Genomic DNA, 19,004 nt, shown 5'->3' with positions numbered 1-19,004 from the left:
GTAACAGATTTTCATCAAAATTCGGCCAACGCGGGCCGGGGTTCGGCCTCGCGACCTCGGGCTTAACAGTGCAACACCATAGCGGCGAGCCACCGCGGCGGGTGCAGATATTGTCTCACGCAGGAAAAGTTCTGCAGAACGTTCACTAGAGAGCACATAATTACAAGACAACAGGGTATTGGTTAAGGCGAAAATAACTTTTCCAGCGTCAACCGAGGAGACAGCGCTCGTGTAGTACAGTACTGTACAGGTTGCTTCACGTAACTTGAGCCAAGTATTAAAAGAAAAAGCGCGCTTAGCCACAGCTGAATGAAACCAACGGCATATGGTTCGCCGTCATGTGGCGCTCCTTAGAGCATTTTTTATATTCCGCTTAATTAGTTAATTAACTACGAATTAATTGTGCAATATGCTTATTGTTCACATTAGGGCCAAGTGCGTTTCGTTGCGTTGTAGAGAGGGGATTAGAAACACGACCGATCCAATTTCTTGTGGCAACGTACTGCACGCTGCGTGCTAATGTTTTTCGGCGTTTAAAGAAAGCCTCCGAAATATAAAATAAAACCACGTGACTGCGCTCGTGCGCTGTCGCATTGCAGGGCTCTCCACCGCGCTTCGAGCGAAAGAATAGGTCGCGCGGAGCGTGGCGAAGTGGGCGGTCGCGGCCCGAGGCGTCGGCTTCACAGTGCGTCACTATTTTTGGCGATGGCACACGGAAAGGAAGCACCGCCGTCTCTGATAGGGGATAGGCTCGAAGCACGGTTGAGAGAGCTGCAATACGATAGCGCGCGAGCGCGCGAGCGTGGTTTTATTTCATATTTCTCGGGCTTTCTTTAAACGCCGGAAAAAAACACCACGCAGCATGTACGTTGCCACAAAAAAATTGGATCGGTCGTTTTGAAATGCCCTCTACAACGTAAAGAAACGCACTTGGCCCTAAAGGGAATATTAAATTTCTTGCATAATTTAGTTTAGTTAATTAGTCAATTAAGCGCTATATAGAAATATCTTAAGGAGCCCCACATGAAGGCAAATAATATGCCGTTGGTTTTATTCAGCTGTGGCTAAGCACGTTTTTTTTTTAATACTTGGCTCAAGTTACGTAAAGCACCCTGTATATACGTATGTACAGTTCTCGTATACGCGCATGCGAGCTGACAGTGAGTAAATAAGAGGCGCTACATTACCCGATTGCGATTCTTGGAGAACACGTAGCCCAGCAGCAGCAAGAGCACGATTCCGGCCAGCGAAGACATTCGCTTCAATTCACCGTTCATGTCCCACAGCATTGCCCCGAACAGAACCGCCAGACACGTGCCCCATATTCTGTTCCTCCTGCAGTCAAGATGAATCACAGCAAACGAGAAATAGACTAAGCGGAATCATTTTCGTGATGGGATCGGAGCGAGCAAATTACAGCCCAAAGAAACCCGAGCAGAATTGTTCTTCTGCTTTCATATCTGCCCAGCGCTAAAAACAAAAAGTTTATGTAGCCATTTATTGAGTTTGGAAATTTGAAGCTACATAGGCAGCCGCACTTTGGCTTGCTAGTTTGCTTGCTAGTGACATTTGCTTCGCTTATGACATTTGGGGCACAGCGTGGTAATTTGCTCGTTATGTTTTCGTCACCGAGGCTTTTTCCATGCACTCGTTCGTCCAGAAACTCTGTCTGTATATAATTTGATCGAAGTTGATACGTCTTTTGTTTTTGAAGAATATCCTAATGCGCTCATTCTTCTGGAAACGCAAGGAAGTTTACTTTTAATTAGGCCCGTGCTCCATTTATTAAGTGTTTTCATAAGCTCAAGCAATAGCCGTGACTTGCAGTGTGGGGTCACTCGGACGTCTATGGTTTTCTTTTATAGAATGCCCCGTAATGTGAACCAGTCCTTCATTCAGGCAAAGGAAGGAAGGAAGGAAGGAAGGAAGGAAGGAAGGAAGGAAGGAAGGAAGGAAGGAAGGAAGGAAGGAAGGAAGGAAGGAAGGAAGGAAGGAAGGAAGGAAGCAGTCTCTTTGGAACAGTCGGCTATCGGCACCCCGATTAATGCTAGGGAAGGAAGAACCACTCTTACTTTTTCAAGCAACGTTGGTAGCGCCCGGAGCTACCACGGCTGCCACGCCTACCGAGACTGAGAGAGTAGACTAACCCTTGCGGGAAAATGTGATTGGGATAAAGCTACGCAGCTGATACTAAGGTCAGAGAGAGGGAGCATCATTTCCTGAATAAAATTGTTTGTATACGTTTGGCCATGAGTTTGAATCAATTTTGAAACGGTGAAGGAATCATAGGAATAGTGATCGCAAACACAATATTTATTTATTTATTTATTTATTTATTTATTTATTTATTTATTTATTTATTTATTTATTTATTTATTAATGTGGTACCGTATAGCGAGGACGTTACATCCAGGCCAATCTTAGCTGACGCAAAGTCGAGGGCAAGTCGAAATGACGGCACAAGCTATGTGACTGCTCCAAGGATTATCATATCGTGACTTGCGGGCGTCCCTGTTCCTGTACAGATTCCCAGAAATCTCTCTGACCGTCGCCTTCATTGCTTCACATTTAGAGAAACTTATTATTCCATCGCTTTAATTAGGGCAGCAAGCATAATGTGCACGCGTGGAACGGGAACAATCTTACAAAGTGATTGCTAAGTGGCCGTGGAAATTGTGCAATGGCTGGCGCAATCATAAAGAAACTTCGGCGCATTGAGAATAGGCTTCTCTTAAGATTACCTCAAAGAGACCGCTCTCTGACAAATGAGCAGTTATGCAAATCATTGCCGAGCCTAATTTGTATGAGACCCTGTTCATTGTGAGCCCTGTGGCGAGAAAAATATTCACCGACGATTACGATACTCCCTAATGCGAAATTTGAGCGCAGCTGCACAAATGTTTTCACTTCGCAATCTATCGGCTGGCGCGGACAATGTGTCTCTTATGGCCCGTTGCATGAGATGCGAAGTGTGGCGCGACTGCCTCGCTAATCGGGAGATCGCGAGACCAACCTCCAGCTGCCTCGCTAATCGGGAGACCAACCTCCACCGTCGTCTTTCACTCGGGAGGAGGCGGTCGCACTTCGCCCAACTGCACACCCACACATTTTCCGATCTCCACTTCCTGCGCATCCTATACCCCTCGCGCTACCCCGACGCTTGTCCAGGATGTGGCCTCTCACCCACCACCTTGCACGTTACGATACAATGCACCGCTCCTTGCTTCCCATCCCTTCCCCGTATCCTTCTTGCAAGTCACACTAGCGTGGGAGGGCGTCCTTCGCGACGGCACTTCCGAGGTTCGCCGGGCACTGATCCGACGGGCACGGGTCATCGCCGAAGACGTCACAGGAGCCCCGGACTAGGGGCCCCTTCTCAGTTTCCTTTTACCTGTCAATAAAAAAAAATGTTTTCATCATCATCGTCGCCGAAGGTAGGAGCAGTTTGGTCCGGCTCTGTAGTGTCTTGGGACGCGCTTAATTTCAGGCAGGCGAGTGCCAGCGTTCGCAGCGTGCGCCGCGGACGCGAGAAGGAGTTCTGCTTCGCGCAGGCGTCTCTCTCGACGGACCAAATTGAGATACCCGCCGTGGTCGCTCAGTGGCTATGGTGTTGGTTAGCTGAGCCCGAGGTCGCGGAAATGAATCCCGGCCAAAGCGGCTGCATTTCGATGGGGGTGAAATGCGAAACACGCGTGTACTTAGATTCAGGTGTACGTTAAACCCCAGGTGGTCCGAATTCCCGGAGTCCCTCACTGCGCCGTGCCTCATAATCAGATTGTGGTTTTGGCACGTAAAACACCATAATTTAATTATTTAATTTAAAGCAGCACGAGCCCGTCGGCGTATCTTTAGTTGCCTTTATGCGCCGCTTAGCGCAGCAGCTTTCTTTTACAGCGAAGCTGTGTATGGCTAGCCGATTCGTCCGGCCGTCCATCTGTCTGTCGCCTGTACGCCGAAAATTCCTCTGGTGCCACCCCATGCACATGCGCGACAAAACAAAAATGAAGGAGAAGCGCGCGATTGGCCCGGGCACAAGAACAGGCTCGTGCAGCCGAGCAAAAGAGCAAATGCGTACCGACGATCCGGCAGCCTACAAAGCCGTCATTTAATGAACGGTCGGGATTAACCCGGTGATAGACACCGGGGCCGCACGTTTTACCTTCGCTGGTTAACTGCTGGCACCGATTGCTTGGGCGATGATTTTTCTTAGTTGGTGCCACGCGTAAGCGAAGCAGCAGGCGGTGTGTAAGAGCTCCTGGTGCATGTTGAAGCTGCACTCTGTAGGCGACGAGGCGACACAGGCTAATCAGGTGCAAACGACAAACCATATGCGGAAGCTGCGTCGTCACCTCAGCAGAAGACCTACACCGCCTACACCAGGCTACACCACTTTGGAGCCTCCGCACGCTGAGACTACAGGAGCGTTCACTGTCGGCGCTCGTTAGTGTAATGATGCGGTACTTCGCTACAACGCTCATAGATGGCGGCACCGTCCCTTTGAAGAGAGACCATACGTTACGCGCACGCGCCGACATCACATCTGTTAGCGGCAGTTGATGGTGGACCCCAGCATAAAAAACTTTCGTGTTAAAATTCACGCAGAAACTCCACTGGAGTTGTCTAAGTATGCGTAAGCATTGTGCCACTTGCTCACCTCCACGCAGCTCGGTGTTATTACCAATGTTATGAAACTTGATCCGGCCAGTAGAAACGACACCGCTGCGACGACACGAACTGGTGTGGACGGCGGCGCAAGGTGCATTGAAAACGCAGACATAGTAGTGCAAGGGGCGACGCCAGGGGCGCTGATGATGTTACGATCATTATAGGCCGTCATCTCTCTTTAGCGCGTTACCCATCTGCGTCGAACCATTATGAGTCATAATCACACGCACTTCAGCGGCGGCTGCGTATGACACGGCCTCGCAGACCGTATCTTGAAAGCGATCTGTCATGAGGGCAGAAAGTGCCGACTGCTGATGGTCCGCGCGCTGATTTTGCGCCTCTTCGCGTTGAAGAGAGACGTGCGGGCCCACATCTTGATAACGATTTGTGAAAGGTGCGTCGTGCGGTGTGTGCTGAGAGCTTCGTGAGCACTGTGTTCTAGCTGCTTCGTTTGCGTTGAAGCGACGGACAGCACGAAGTCGCGTGCTGCTGCGGGCTCTATGTTTAAAGCGATAGTCTTACGGGACGGACGGAGGGACGGACGGATAGTATTTATCCTTAGGTAAGTATAGACATGCTTACGCATTTAAAATTGACGCTGAAACTCTACTGGAGGTGTCCAAGTATGCGTAAGCATTGTGCCACTTGATCGTCTGCACACAGCCCACTGTCATTAACAATCTTATCAAATTCATTTTTCTTGCGCTGAGCTGTAAGACGCGCAACGGGGACGAAACGGACACTGTATATGAAGCGGACACGAAGTGACACAGGGGAGCGCAAACTACCAACCATGGTTTATTGTCAAACCATACCACAGTTTATAAAGCATGCAACGACTCATTGCGACCGCGTGAACCGTGGTTATAGCAGATCCTCTCAGCTCGCGTTCTGACGTATCTGGATGTTGTTATTCTATCAGTGCGTTTTGTTTGTTTATGCATTCCTCGCGTAAGTGATTTTAGCTTTAGTAATTATGACTGACAGGCGTGCTCACGCAGTTGTCATTTTCGTTTTCTGTTTCTAAAGCTTCTGGAATTTCTCTGGTCATTTTAGCTTTTTCTATAGCGACGAGTGTCGTCTTTTCAAAAATAAAGTGTGCATTTCCACGTTTAAGATCCATGGCCAGATTGCTGGATACGACTATTTGCTCACATGAGCAACGACGTACTCTAAGCATTTCGTTCAGACAGTGTCCCGCCCGGCCCACTATACCTTACCGCCTTTAAGCAGAATTTTGTGCACCGCATTACTTTCACAGGCTACGTATCTGCACGCTACATGTGCCCTGCGCGTTTTCCTTGTCTGAGTTCACCTTCTTGCACAGCCCTCTTAGCTTGATCGGTGCTGAAAACCGCCCTGTTACGTCGTGCCTTTCTGTCATATTCTTTAGGCGGTGTGACAGTTTGTGAACGTAAGGGACAATAACAGCTCGCTTATGTTTGTCCTTATTAGTTTTGTCACAATTTATAGGCCGCGTGATTTTCGTTATCATTTGCTCCCCGATTTGCACTGTCATGTTGTCAGGGTATCCAGTTTTTTCTAGTCTATTAATCTGTGTGCTCGGGCTATCTGCGACTGCGTGAAAGCAGGAAAACGCCCGTTTCCCGTGCATTGAGGGCACATTAAACCCCTGGCGGCCAAAATTAATCCGGAGTCCCCGACTACGGCGTGCCTCATAATCAAAGGGTAGTTTTGCCACGTCAACCCCAGGATTCATTCGTTACCAACCTGACCAGACCAGATCCGACACTATCAACCCTTATCGGTTGTCAACCTTACCGGACTTGATCCGACCCTTAGCAACCCTTATCTGTCCTTATCAGCCTTATCGAACATGATCCAACACTTATCAACTATTATCTGTCCTTACAAACCTTATCTAACTCAATCCGATCATTATTAACTCTTATCGGTCCTAAACACCCTTATCAGAATTATTCCTATCATTCTAAGCCTTTATGGCTCTTTAGCACATTATCCATCCGCGTCGAACCATTATCAACGGTGGTGAGACCAATACAACCCCTCATCGCTCCTTATCATCATTATCAACTCGTTGACTGCTTATCTGTCAGTGTTGCTCGACGCGAAGCGCATCAGCCCTCACAGATCGGTGAAATTCCGGACGGTGAAGGAACGCCCCAACGGTAGGCGCATCCCGCGATCACTCAAACTCCTCGGGGTCGTAGCGTGTCTGGGATTAAATTTTCGCAAAATTGGAATTTTCAAGACGTGTACAATGCTCCAATTAAGTCGGCCCTGCATATGGTCCTAGAGATGGCTTTTATTCCACCATCACCAAATCTTTCAACAAAGCCTTTGTATAGAAACTGTTCTCGTTCGACATTTGTTTTGTATCGCCGGTACAAAACATTCATGCGGTTCAGATATATTCGCCTTGCGTAAGCGTGAGTGGTTAGGCCGGTGGGTAAGACACTCGGCTTCTGAGCGTGTAGCCGTGGGTTCGAAACATACCGCCGACAACGTTCTTCCTATTGAAACTTATATGTTTTCTACTTAATTTCTTTATAGCGATTCGTCTTGCGTAAGGAATGGACGAATGGGTTTCCTCGTCGGGTAGGTATGGAAATGCTTAATTTAAAGAGAAGGAAAAGAGAACATATATATATGTAGCACGAGTGTTGTTGTGCTCGTGTCATCATGTAGACTGTGTTTCTTAACGTTTCGGCGTTTTTACCTGCGACGTTTCGCGCTGGTTTTTGAAAACGAAACCTCGCAAACAGCTTACCATGTTAACATGCAATGTATGAGCCCGATATAAAAGTTGCGTAACTAAATAAGCTTTCTAAAAATCCGCAATGTGGAGGTACCCTAGATCTGCTTTGTTTCGCAGTTCCAAGGTGTACTTCTGGTGGATTCTAATTGTGTCTATTTGTGTAAGCGTGTATTTTGTTTTTCAATGGATAGGTAAGCACAGCAGGCATAAACTTCCCTTAGCGCCACTATGATCTCAGGTGGGATACGAATGGTTCACGCAAAAGACATTCCCATGCGCTTATAGGTTTTCGGTGATTTGCTGCCACATATCCCGAGTGAATGGCGTTACCTCTCACACACATCTGAACCTGTAATAACAACGTAGAAAAATATATGCATCTGTCAAAAGGGAAGCTCGAACATGGAGAGGCCCTTGCTGGTTGCGCAAACGAAACTTCCAACCGCTTATAAGTTGTGTATTGTTTATCTATTCCCTTATTTGACGCATTTCCTAGCGCCCCCCTTGACTTTATTTTCGCTGGCACAACGTAGCCTCCGTACTCTTAAACGACCTTCGACGCAAAGTGTTTCCTCGGCTCAGACAAAAGCAGTTTTCCTCTCGATTGAGCAATAAGCTGCGCTCCAGGAACGTTCCTCGGCAATTCCTGTGATGTGGAGTGAGAGATAGACACACCCTTTCGCATGCCTTCTAGTAAAAGACGAGGCTTGTTGGTTGCCCAGTTTCGCGAATCATTGAGTAAAAAGTTCACGGAGTCTCTTACGTTATTCCTAAGACGACTTGAAAGCGAAAGTCCGAGTTCCGATGCATTAAAGACGGACACATGCAGTGGCGTAGCTAGGTCGTCTGGCACCCCGGGCCCATGGTCGTCTGTCACTCCCCTCCCCCCTGGGTGTAGTAAGCAAGGCGAGGATATCGAAAATTTCTGGGGAGAAGGGGGGAGGGGGAGGGTGATGTATCACCGTGATGTTTCAGCACCAGCACAGCCACCTTAGATACCGCGCATTAACCCCCCCCCCCTCCCTCCCCACTCCCTTTTCGCTTTCGTTCCCAGAGATCGCGAATGTAGCAAGTATACGTGCTGTTGTATTTTCTGCACCAAATAATACATGATGCTGCGCTGATAACTTGTGATAAGCGCATTTGCACATCTGCTGTCCGACTGTAAGGCTTGCAAGCAATATAGATGCGGCACTGTGGAAAATATGGCTTACAAGTAACAAAGATATTTTAATAAAGTTTTAATTAGCAGTTAGCGGCAATATCTCATTTGCAAAATTGAAGGCCGACAGTCATATGTTTCCCAAAAAACAACTTCACAAAAATCGTCGTAGGTACCACGGCGTGTAGTAATTTGGTTGTGGGCCGCCCTGATACCAAACGAAAGTTAAATAGCGTGTGAGTGACGCTGATCTTCGCACCCTATTAGAAAAGGCCACCTGTTTTCTGCTGCGCGAGCGCCAATCCCATGGCAATTACCAGTTCTCTTCATTCTGATCCATAAGGTTTTTTCTTTATTTGCTGCTATTGGCAAACGTGATTATCCGAGCTGAGGTACCGCCACAAGGTTGGCAGCGGTACAGAGCACGCTAGGCGTCGATTCCTGGCGTCAGCATGCAAAAAAAAGGAGAAAGGCGCGATGAAGCCCGCGACAGCTAAAGCTTGAGCTACTGTTGGTCTGCACTCGCAATGGAGAGAATAGAGAGATCGACGTCAATGGTGCACTATATCATATTTCTTTCGGTACTGCCATACTGCGCCGCCCACAGTGCGGAAATGCTGCAGGCTCCCACGCCGAAGACGATATTGTTTAGAGAAGAAGTTTTTGTTCAGTTAATAATATGACTTTGGATCCTCAATTCCCAAATTTCCGCTATAGTGGCAAATTAAGCAATTATTTAAGATATCATAATGAATTATTTGCCAATTTGGCACGATACCGGGTTTCTAGTGGTCACAAACACACATAACCTGATAGACAATCGGAAAATATTCGCGCAAAATTCACCTTTCTGTAAAATTCCGGGTAGCTGAAACAAGGCACTGTATTTTCTGACATGAAGTCAAACAAAAACAACAAAAATTTAATGAGACGCTTAGCTAGAACTAAGAGACAGCGTTTTTATTCAACAGCGCGAAACTGATACAAAACCAATACAAACGATACAAAACTGATAAATGAAACACTGCGTACAGGGTTTCCAAGCTAACTTTAACCAGAGTTTAAAAATATGTGAATGCCAAGTAGCTGGACAGAACCAAGGTAATACTGTAACGGTTGTAACGGTAAGGTAGTGTTGCAAGGTAACGCAAAGTGCATCGAACGGCCAGTCGCGCAGCAATATTGCCTGTATTCGCGGGCTTCTTTCACGCTCGGAAAAACTTTTACGTAGCACGTATTGAGCAACAGAAAGCTATATCGATAGTTTTTCATGTTGCTCCACAATTTTCTCATTGGCATTTTTTCATCTAACTATGATATTTGAGAAGTCGATTAATTAACAAGAGTGACTATCTAATTAGGCGGAGTGAAAAAAAAATAATTTGAGTATCTCCAAGCGACGGCAAACAACATTACCTTGATTCTGTCCAGCTACGCGGCATTCGCATATTTTTAAACTCCGGCTAAAGTTAGCTCGGACACCCTGTATATACTGATGACACACAAATGATGATCAGAGATGAGCACACCGCACGAGCACATGAAACATTCCGCTAAGGCGAGTAGTTTATCAACCACCAAGTGAATTAAATTAATTCACTATTAGTTCACAAATAAGTTCACTAAGTGAATTAAATTAAATTGAATTAAATTGCACAGAAACAGCCCCGAAAATAAACGCCGGAATTCCTGTCCCGCGCGAGCATTGCTCAACGGCTTTCTACAATACATTTCCGCTAACTTTTTTCAGTAGCCAAATACGCTACTTCTCCGTTTACACGTTCCTTTATGTTCCCTCCAATGGAGCCGGTTTCTATGGAATGGATCCGTTGCCATTCCGGCTACGAAAACCACAATGAAATTCAAACTGCCCCACACAACATCAACGGCGGCCGAGTCTGATGCCCTGCGTGCTGCTGTCAAGTACCTCCTGCAAGAAATACCTCAGAAATGGGTCAAATTTTGTGACTCTAAGGCAGCACTTCAGAGTCTGTATTTTGTCCTATATCATCGGGTTTGAGCGTATACATGAGTATACTCATGAGCAGCTGACATGAAATAAGAGAAGATCACCATCAAGCTATCGCTAAAGGGCATGAAATGATATTCCAGTGGCTACCTGGACATACCGGCATTGCTAGTAATGACCTCGCCGACGAAGCCGCCCGGTCTGCCCATCTAGAAGACCGACCAGTTCCAATCCCCTTATCCAAACTGACGCTGCAAGAAAGCTTCATATCGTGGCTAAAGCTATGCCACACAAATACTGGTCTTCTCCCAACCTCCCGAAGTGTCATTTCCATAGGCTGGATCCATCCTTAAAGCTACAAGTGTCATCAGAAATTTCGCGGTCTGAGGGGGCAGTATTGTGCCCCCTCTGGCTCGGGGTGGCATTTACGAAGGCCTGCTCGTTCCGCATAGGAATGGAGGATACGCCCTTGTGCGACTCTTGTGGAACCACAGAAACGAGTGAACCCATCCTATGTATCTGTCCCCAATACGACGTCGAGCGTGAAGCTCTCCGGACATGATTGAACCAGCTGGACTCTGGACCATTTTCGGTAATGAAGATCCTCGGACCCTACCCGAACGCGTCGATGGCACAGAAAGCCACGAAAGCGCTGTTGATATACTTCAAGTCGACAGGTCTTAAAAACCGTATGTAGACTCGGTGTGAACCTTCAAATGTGAACCTTCAAAAACTATGCTCTCTCTCTCTCTCTTCATCCCCGAACTCTTACCCCCAGTGCAGGGTAGCAAACCCGACGTGCGTCTGGTTAATCTCCCTGCCTTTCCTGTCTTCTATTTCTCTCTCTTTTAAGCGTACTGAAGCATAGCATTCTGCTTATCTATATATATATATATATATATATATATATATATATATATTGGAACACAAGTTTTTCTGTGGGATCTCCATTTGTGTATATGAGATTATTGTATATGGGCCATATGGGAGTTTTGAAAGCGAATAACTTTATTTCGCGCCTTCGCTCGTCTACGTTGTGGTCTGGCTAAGCGTATACGTGAGCGTAAGCTTCTCCGAGCCGTAGGCGTGTGATGCAGAGAAGGCCGAGCAGCCACACGATACGGGCACAAGTGAGCGCTTCCTTGCGCGTAGCACAGTGCTGCAACAATCACCTTTGAGCAAAACGTTTGTGTTTGTGTTTGAGGGCCATTTTATTCTTAATTTGCTCAAAAGAGGCACTCGTGATCGAGAAATATGAACGCGATCGCACCCGATCGCTATTGAATGTGGTTTGTATGACACCCGTATAAAATTATAAAATTCTGAGTACTTACCCGTTACGAAAAAGAGATTTTCTAGCGCGTAAGGAAACATTCGGAGGACGCTTAAGCTTCGCCTTTAAGAGCGAAACCCGATAGCATTCAAAGATCCCTGTCTGCCTCTCACGCTTCCCTGCAACTGGAGCGTATGTAACCGTAATGTTTACCGCGAAACGCTTGCCGCAACGCGGTCTCTTGCGTGGGCCGCGATGCGATAGGGTTCCTGTATATGCTCCCGCAGGGAGCAGAGTTGCGCATAACTATTTCCGGCATCGCTCGCACCGCTATTCACCGAGCGCTATCACGCGGTGCAAAATGACGTCAAATGTTCAACTGCACCGCTGCGATGCCAACTTTTGGGCTCGGCGCCGATTCGTTTGGACCGTCGAGCATGCGTTGCATCAACCGGCTCCGGGTTGCAGGTACGGTATTCGACGATATTAAGTTAGTGACTTTGGTGAAGTGATACGAAACACATCATTTTGACACTTGAATTCCAGTATGACGGGGCGCAGCGCAGCAAACTGCACAAATTGCATGGAAAGTGGCAAAGCTTTCTACGCGGTGCCGTGCGGACAGACGAGACCAGCCGGCTCCGAAAGGGACCATGGATGTGTGAGGTGCGTTTGCACATATACGCCAAGAATGTTAACTTACCAACTCGCCCAATTCATTGTGTTGCTTGTGGGATTGTTGTTACTATGCGGCTCTAGAACAGTGTGTGCAAAACAGAGTAAATATTAAGAGATACAATTTGCCCACTACACCCTGCTTTTTCTCTACTCTTTCTTTTAACATTTTTTTGTCGGTATTCTGATTTTTCATGTAAGGTCGATTGATGTGCTGGTGTTCATTGTTCTGTAGTAAGCGAAAACATCGCGCGCTCCCACTGATGATAGAGCTGTGACAGCTTCAGCATTTACCGCCCGCAATATGTTGCTTGTTCGATCAGCCTTAGTCCACACGAGGAATGTAAGATTCCTTTCGTACGTTATTAAGCGCTGTGTTATAGTAAATTAACATGAAGAGATAAAGAAAAATGTGTTGTCGTATTACAGTCTGCATTGTGCGAATAATTACTTCGCATGTTTGCCATCTTATGTGATTAGTACAATAAAAATAGCCTGTGAATTCTTACTCTTAATAACTTGTTGCCTTTCCAGTGGCTTTGAATTCTGCCCCCCCCCCCCAAGCCTCCAAGAACCAGCACTCATCCCCTGCTGCCACCAGCCATTGCTCATCCATTCCCTTGAACGAAATAAACGAAATGATTTGGAAGCTCGTGCATCTTATTCGTGAATATTATTCCACTTGCACATTTGCTGCTACGAAGCAGCTGCTAAGTTTGTGGTATGAATAGTAAAGAATGAGCTTTGCATAAAATACGCGCATGTGAACATCTGAAATCCGTTTAAATCTAAGTGTCTGCACCGCATATATCGAAAACGTGCAGGTGCTGTGAGCGACAGTTAATGATGAAAGACGGTCAAGGTTAACGGTCACTGACAGAACTGTAGGCACGATAGTTTTCTTGGCGACGAGCATTAATCAGCTGGTTTCGGACGCCAAAATGCGCTCACATAATTGTCAACAGTATGTGCGTGAAGTTTTCTTTAACACCCTTTAAAAACATTTCTTGCCTTCCGGCCTCCGCGAAAAAACTTCATATGCATGCTGAAAAACGTTGCACCGCTTTTTGTTACAAGGTAATGCGCGTTTGCACGCGAACTTTCGAGCTGTGCGAGCCACGGTCGTAGTCAGGGTCTTATTTCGAGGGATCGAGGGGGTCCTACTCCTTATATGCACGTTCGTGCATGTGTTTGTACATGTGCGTGTATATCATCGTCAGCAACAGCAGCAGCAGCCTGTTTTATGCCCACTGCAGGACGAAGGTCTCTCGCTGCGATCTCCAATTACCATTGTCCTGCGCCAACCGATTCCAACTAGCGCCCACGTATTTCCTAATTTCATCGCTCTACATAGTCTTCTGCCGTCCTCGACTGCGTTTCCCCTTACTTTGTACCCATTCTGTAACCCTAATGGTCCAATGGTTATCTAACCAGCGCATTACATAACCTGCCCAGCTCCATTTTTTTCTCTTAATCTCAATCAGAATATCGACTATACCCGTTTGCTCTCTGATCCAAACCGCTCTCTTTCCGTCTCTTAATGTTATGCCTAGCTATCTTCGTTCCATCACTCTTTGCGCTGTCCTTAACTTATTATCAAGCTTCTTTGTCAGTCTCCAAGTCTCTGCCCCATATGTCAGCAGTGGTAAAATGCACTGATTGTACACCTTCCTTTTCAAAGATAATGGTAAGCTTCCAGTCAGGATCTGACAATGTCTGCCGTATGCGATCCAACCAGTTTTTATTCTTCTATGAATTTTCTTCTCATGATCAGAGTTCCCTGTCATTAATTGACCTGGGTAAACGTACTCCTTCATAGACTCCAGAGGCTGGTTGGCAATCTTGAGCGTTTCTCTTGCCCGGCTATTCATCATTTCCTTTGTCTTCTGCGTACTAATCTTCAACCCCACTGCTTCACTCTCTCTGTTAAGGTCCTCAACTATTTGTTGTAACTCGTCTGCATTGTTGCTGAATAGAACAATGTCATCGGCAAACCGAAGTTTGCTGAGATATGCGCCGTCGATCCACACTCCTAAGCCTTCCCAGTTTAATAGTTTGAATACTTCTTCCAAGCCCGCAGTGAATAGCATTGGAGAGACTCTGTCTCCTTGTCTGACCCCTTTCTTTATAGCTATCTTCCTGCTTTTCTTGTGTAGAATTAAGGTAGCTGTAGAACCTCTGTAGGTATTTTCCAAGGTATTTATGTAAGTGGTCTGTACTCCTTGATTACGTAATGCTGCTATGACTGCTGGTATCTCCACTGAATCAAATGCATTTTCGTAATCTATGAAAGCCATATAGAGAGGCTTATTGTACTCTGCGGATTTCTCGATGACCTGAATAATGACATGGATGTGATCCATTGTAAAGTATCCTTTCCTGAAGCCAGCCTGTTCCCTTGGTTCATTAAAAGTCCAGTGTTTCCCGTATTCTATTGGAGATTATTTTGTAAATATTTTATATAATACTGGGCGTAAGGTAATGGGCCTATAATTTTTCAATTCTTTAACGTCTCCTTTTTTGTGGATTAGTATAATATTTGCATTCTTCCGGTTTTCTGGGGCCCTTGCAGTCGATAGACACTTCGTATAATGAGCCGCCAGCTTCCAAGCATTATGTCGCCTCCATCTTTGTATAAATCGACTGTTATTCCATCTTTTCCTGCCACTCTTCATTGTTTCATGTCTTGCAAGGCCCTTCGGACCTCATCGCTAGTTATAGGAGGAGTTTCTGTATCCTGTTCATTACTGTCTATAATTGAGGTATCTTGACTGCTCTTAGTACTGTGCAGGTCAGTATAGAATTATTCCGCTGCTTTTACTATACCTTCGAGATTGCTGATGATATTACCCTGCTTATCTTTCAGTGCATACATCTCGGTTTTTCCTATGCCAAGTTTCTTTCTATGCACTATTAGAGTTGTAGGACGATCCCAGCGCTGACATCCAGTTGTTAGGATTGGGGGGGGGGGGGGGTCAATCCCTTCGCTCGTAACCAGTTGTCAAGATTGGAGTCGGGAATGAATTAGAAGGTAGCTGGCCCATGCGATCGTCCAACTTATCCACGCTGAGGACGTTGTTGAAGGGAAGGACTGCTTCTCATCGAGAACGAGGTATATGGGTTTATTTACAGTATCTACATAAGGACGTTGCAGTTCATCCGTCTAGCATGACTGCGAGAGAAAAGTACCCTGAGCAGCCGCACAACAGCGGTTTATAAACACTCGGTCCTCCTTCGATCGCAAGGTAAAGGAAACGTTCGACCAGGCACCGTAGACGCGGGCTTACATACACACCTCTTTGCGCGAGGTTCACGGTCCTCAACCGAGGTCAGACAGTCTTCGCAGAACTCGGAGCTGACGTCAGGAACGGCACATCCGATTCCCCGAGCTGACCCCCGCAGCGTGGCCGCCGGTTGTCCATTGTCTTGCGTCTTAAACGGCGCGTGGGAAGGGGCCTCCGGAGACGTTCCCTCGGCAACTCCCCCGCTCATAGCAGATCAGATCGGCGGTGGCGGGTTCAGTAACAATAGTTGGTCCGCCGATCGCGTTTTGTCACAACCGCGCCGAGCCTAGAGCGTAACGGTGGCTTTTCAAGAAAAGTTGACGTCGATATCGCAACTGGATGGTAAAACTTTCACCTCAGCGGGCCGTTCTTAACAGCACATATAAACTAAATATTTCGAGGGGTTGGCGCCCCTCCGGCTACGCCAATCGTTCGAGCATAGCCTGCATTAAAAAGTGTCATCTTGTTCAGCGCTTGCAAACAATTGCCGCGTGTAGCTCGCGACCAGCAGACAAAAAAGCAAATGGAACACCGCGTGGAATTTGCCTCCTGCGCGCATGAGCCGTGGCTTCACTGCAGAGCTGGAAGATAAAGCAGATCTATGCGCAAGTCCCTATGCGTAGCGTCCCTGTATATGCTCCCTGCGGGAGCATATACAGGGACACTACGATGCGATGGAGGCGAGCGCCAGCTGGAGATATTGCAAAGAACCGTTGGCGCCGCTCCGTGGCGCTCTGGACACCCGCGCGCTTACCGCGCGCCGACGCTCGCAACTGGAGGACGCCGCAGCTGGTTTGTGAACGACAGAAACGCAGGAAAAGGGGGTTTCTTTGTGTTTTCGCGTAACAGAATTATGTTTTCCCGTATGGTCAAATTACAATCCAAGAGCTATCACGTCTTTAGATTGTTACGATATTTAGATATTTTACGATTTTTTCACGTATTTTAGCTTGAAAAATTCAATTAGCTCAGTAATCCCTTGCGTCACATGGAGGGCCTGGGTATGGGCGGTCCGAAAGTATGTTCGGCAGGACGACGTCCGACATCGACACCAGATTCGTGCTACACGAGCTCCTTAACGTTGTCGCGTTCAAATGAAAAGAAGTGCAGAGACGAAAAAAGGCGACAGAGTAAGGTCGAGCGCTGTACCTCCTCTGTCGTCCTTCTTGTCCTGCACCTCTTTCCATTTTTTTTTTTTTTTACATTCTGGAGCATGCCTTTGTGTATGGCCGAATTTACTGCCTTGAATTACCTGTTACGTCAACATAGTAGTGCATCAGATTTCTCGCCAACTCGGCCCATACACCTCGTCACGTGTTTATTCTTATGGTGTTTTTGCTGCGATCAGCGTTTCAGTGCTAATAGTGTCCGTCGTCTTTGTGCGACGCGGAACCAGCAGTGAGTCCTGGCGTCTCAGCACGATTTCGAAACCACAACAACCTGCTTAAAAACTCGCGCCGGAAGTTTAACATGCCGGCCACATCCGACACATCCGTCGCCTACGCTTAATATGGTTCTCTAATGGCGAATTCGGCATAAATCAAGCTGACGTGAGAGCGGCCCACGTAATTCTGCTCTCTAGACGCGTGGGACATTCATGCACGGCCTTGCAGACGCGCGACGCGTTGAACCAGGTGCGCAAGATTGGCCCGTGTGGTTAGACATAGGTGTTCTGCGATTAGACGTCGCGGTGGAGTGACATCCTTCCTTTCCCTCTCAACGCCCTCTCCCCATACGCCAACTGAAGGAGAGGGCTCCAGAATCGGGACAGGCGGGGGGGGGGGAGGGGGCAGTCGCCTTCCACGCCAGCGCTTGCACCACAGGAGACACCACATCCATGACGAATCGGCGAATATGTATAGTGTCCTATACTACCGCTACAGTTGCGCTGGTTAACCGTTCTGTTCTCTACAGAATTACGCGATGAAACAGGCGCTATCTAAATATGCTCACAGAAACTAATATACACACATTGAGGCGCAACATTTCTTTAATAAAGCGAACAACCTCCTCGAAGCGTCCGATAAGGACGTTTCACCTATGCTAAAGCTCTCCAGCTACATTCCATGTCGGCGCTGGAAAAGCCCATGTATGCGTCCCTACCCTTTCCCTTACCAAGCCAACAGTCCGCCGAGGCCGGGCCTACTCCTGGCGACCGCCTCGAGAGCCGCTGCTGCACCGAACATCGCCAGGGAAGCGTAGACGAGCAGCGTGAGCGCCAGTAGGAAGCGCCCGCCGCTGCACCAGCCCCCGCGGTGCCAGCCGTGTTGCACGCACCACGCCAAGTACGCGTGGTACAGCAGCACCAGCACCGCCTCGCTGAGGCGCTGCGCTGCGCGCCAGTGCGGCCAGTAGCGCCGCCATCCCTCAAGCGAGTAGTGGGCGCTGGTCGTCTGCGACGGCATGGAATGGTCGACGGGCACCAGCTGCGACGGCATGCAGCGGAGGAGAAGAGGCACACGTCGCTTTGCAGCAGGTGGCTGTGGCGCTCGTGCTGCTGAACACGTAAAACCCCTTAAACTTCGTAAAGTAGTGCCACGCTTTGAAGAATGCCGCCTCCTCCTCGCGCGCTCCGGTCGAGGTCGCGTCGCTATTGGCCTAATAGCATCACGTGGGCCCTCGCGCTGTGCATCAGCGCCATTTTTGCTCGAGAAGCGTCTACTGAGTGGCGAGGAGCGCATGTTGGTGCCGTTGCTACGCTCGAACAGTGTAGGCAGCGCCACGGTCAAGGAGGGAGCGTGAAAGAGAGGAGAAACGAGGAGGAAGGAAGGTGGAAGAGAAGAGTGTCGCTACTTTACGAAGTTTAAAGGACTTTATGAGCACAAGGACGATTACCGGCCCCCCAGCTACCCCATTCTGATGGGAGCAAGGTTGCAAGAAACGCTCGTGTACCGTGCCGTTTTTTAGGGCGCACTTCCCGTACCGCGCCCATTGGGCATCGTTAGCCCGCTGACGATGATTTGTAACGCGGGTTTCGTAAAGCCTCTCAATTTTCCAAAACCAGCGCCATTAAATCTTTCCGCCACACCACTCTCCCCGGCGTTTCCTCCTCCACGCCTCCAGTCGCCTCAGCCTCCTCCGCTCCTCCATTGGCCAATCTGTGTCACGTGGAAGCACGCGACGCGCTTTTGTATACTTTTTTCTTTCCAGCGTGCTCCGACCGCCATTGCGGGCCCAGTGCGACAAAAGTACGTGCAGACGGATTGATCACGGGAGGTCGCCGGATCAAATCGCGG

The 19,004-nt window shown here is 47.9% G+C and overlaps 1 protein-coding gene across 1 annotated transcript in view; it reads right to left on the bottom strand.

The window, feature by feature from the left end:
• Window positions 1-18,198, bottom strand: part of LOC142570819 (solute carrier family 28 member 3-like) — a 60,082-nt gene extending 41,884 nt beyond the window's left edge. The window contains exons 1-2 of the mRNA XM_075679135.1: window positions 17,884-18,198; window positions 1,188-1,335 (exon numbers count right to left, since the gene is read on the bottom strand). Coding sequence (XP_075535250.1) covers window positions 1,188-1,335; window positions 17,884-18,173 — 438 coding nt within the window. The 5' untranslated portion in view covers window positions 18,174-18,198. The remainder of the gene's footprint in view (window positions 1-1,187; window positions 1,336-17,883) is intronic.
• Window positions 18,199-19,004: the final 806 nt, after the last annotated feature.

This window comes from Dermacentor variabilis, chromosome 2, assembly GCF_050947875.1.
Source record: "Dermacentor variabilis isolate Ectoservices chromosome 2, ASM5094787v1, whole genome shotgun sequence".
NCBI classification, from domain to species: domain Eukaryota; kingdom Metazoa; phylum Arthropoda; class Arachnida; order Ixodida; family Ixodidae; genus Dermacentor; species Dermacentor variabilis.
This window is presented reverse-complemented; position numbering and strand designations above follow the sequence as displayed.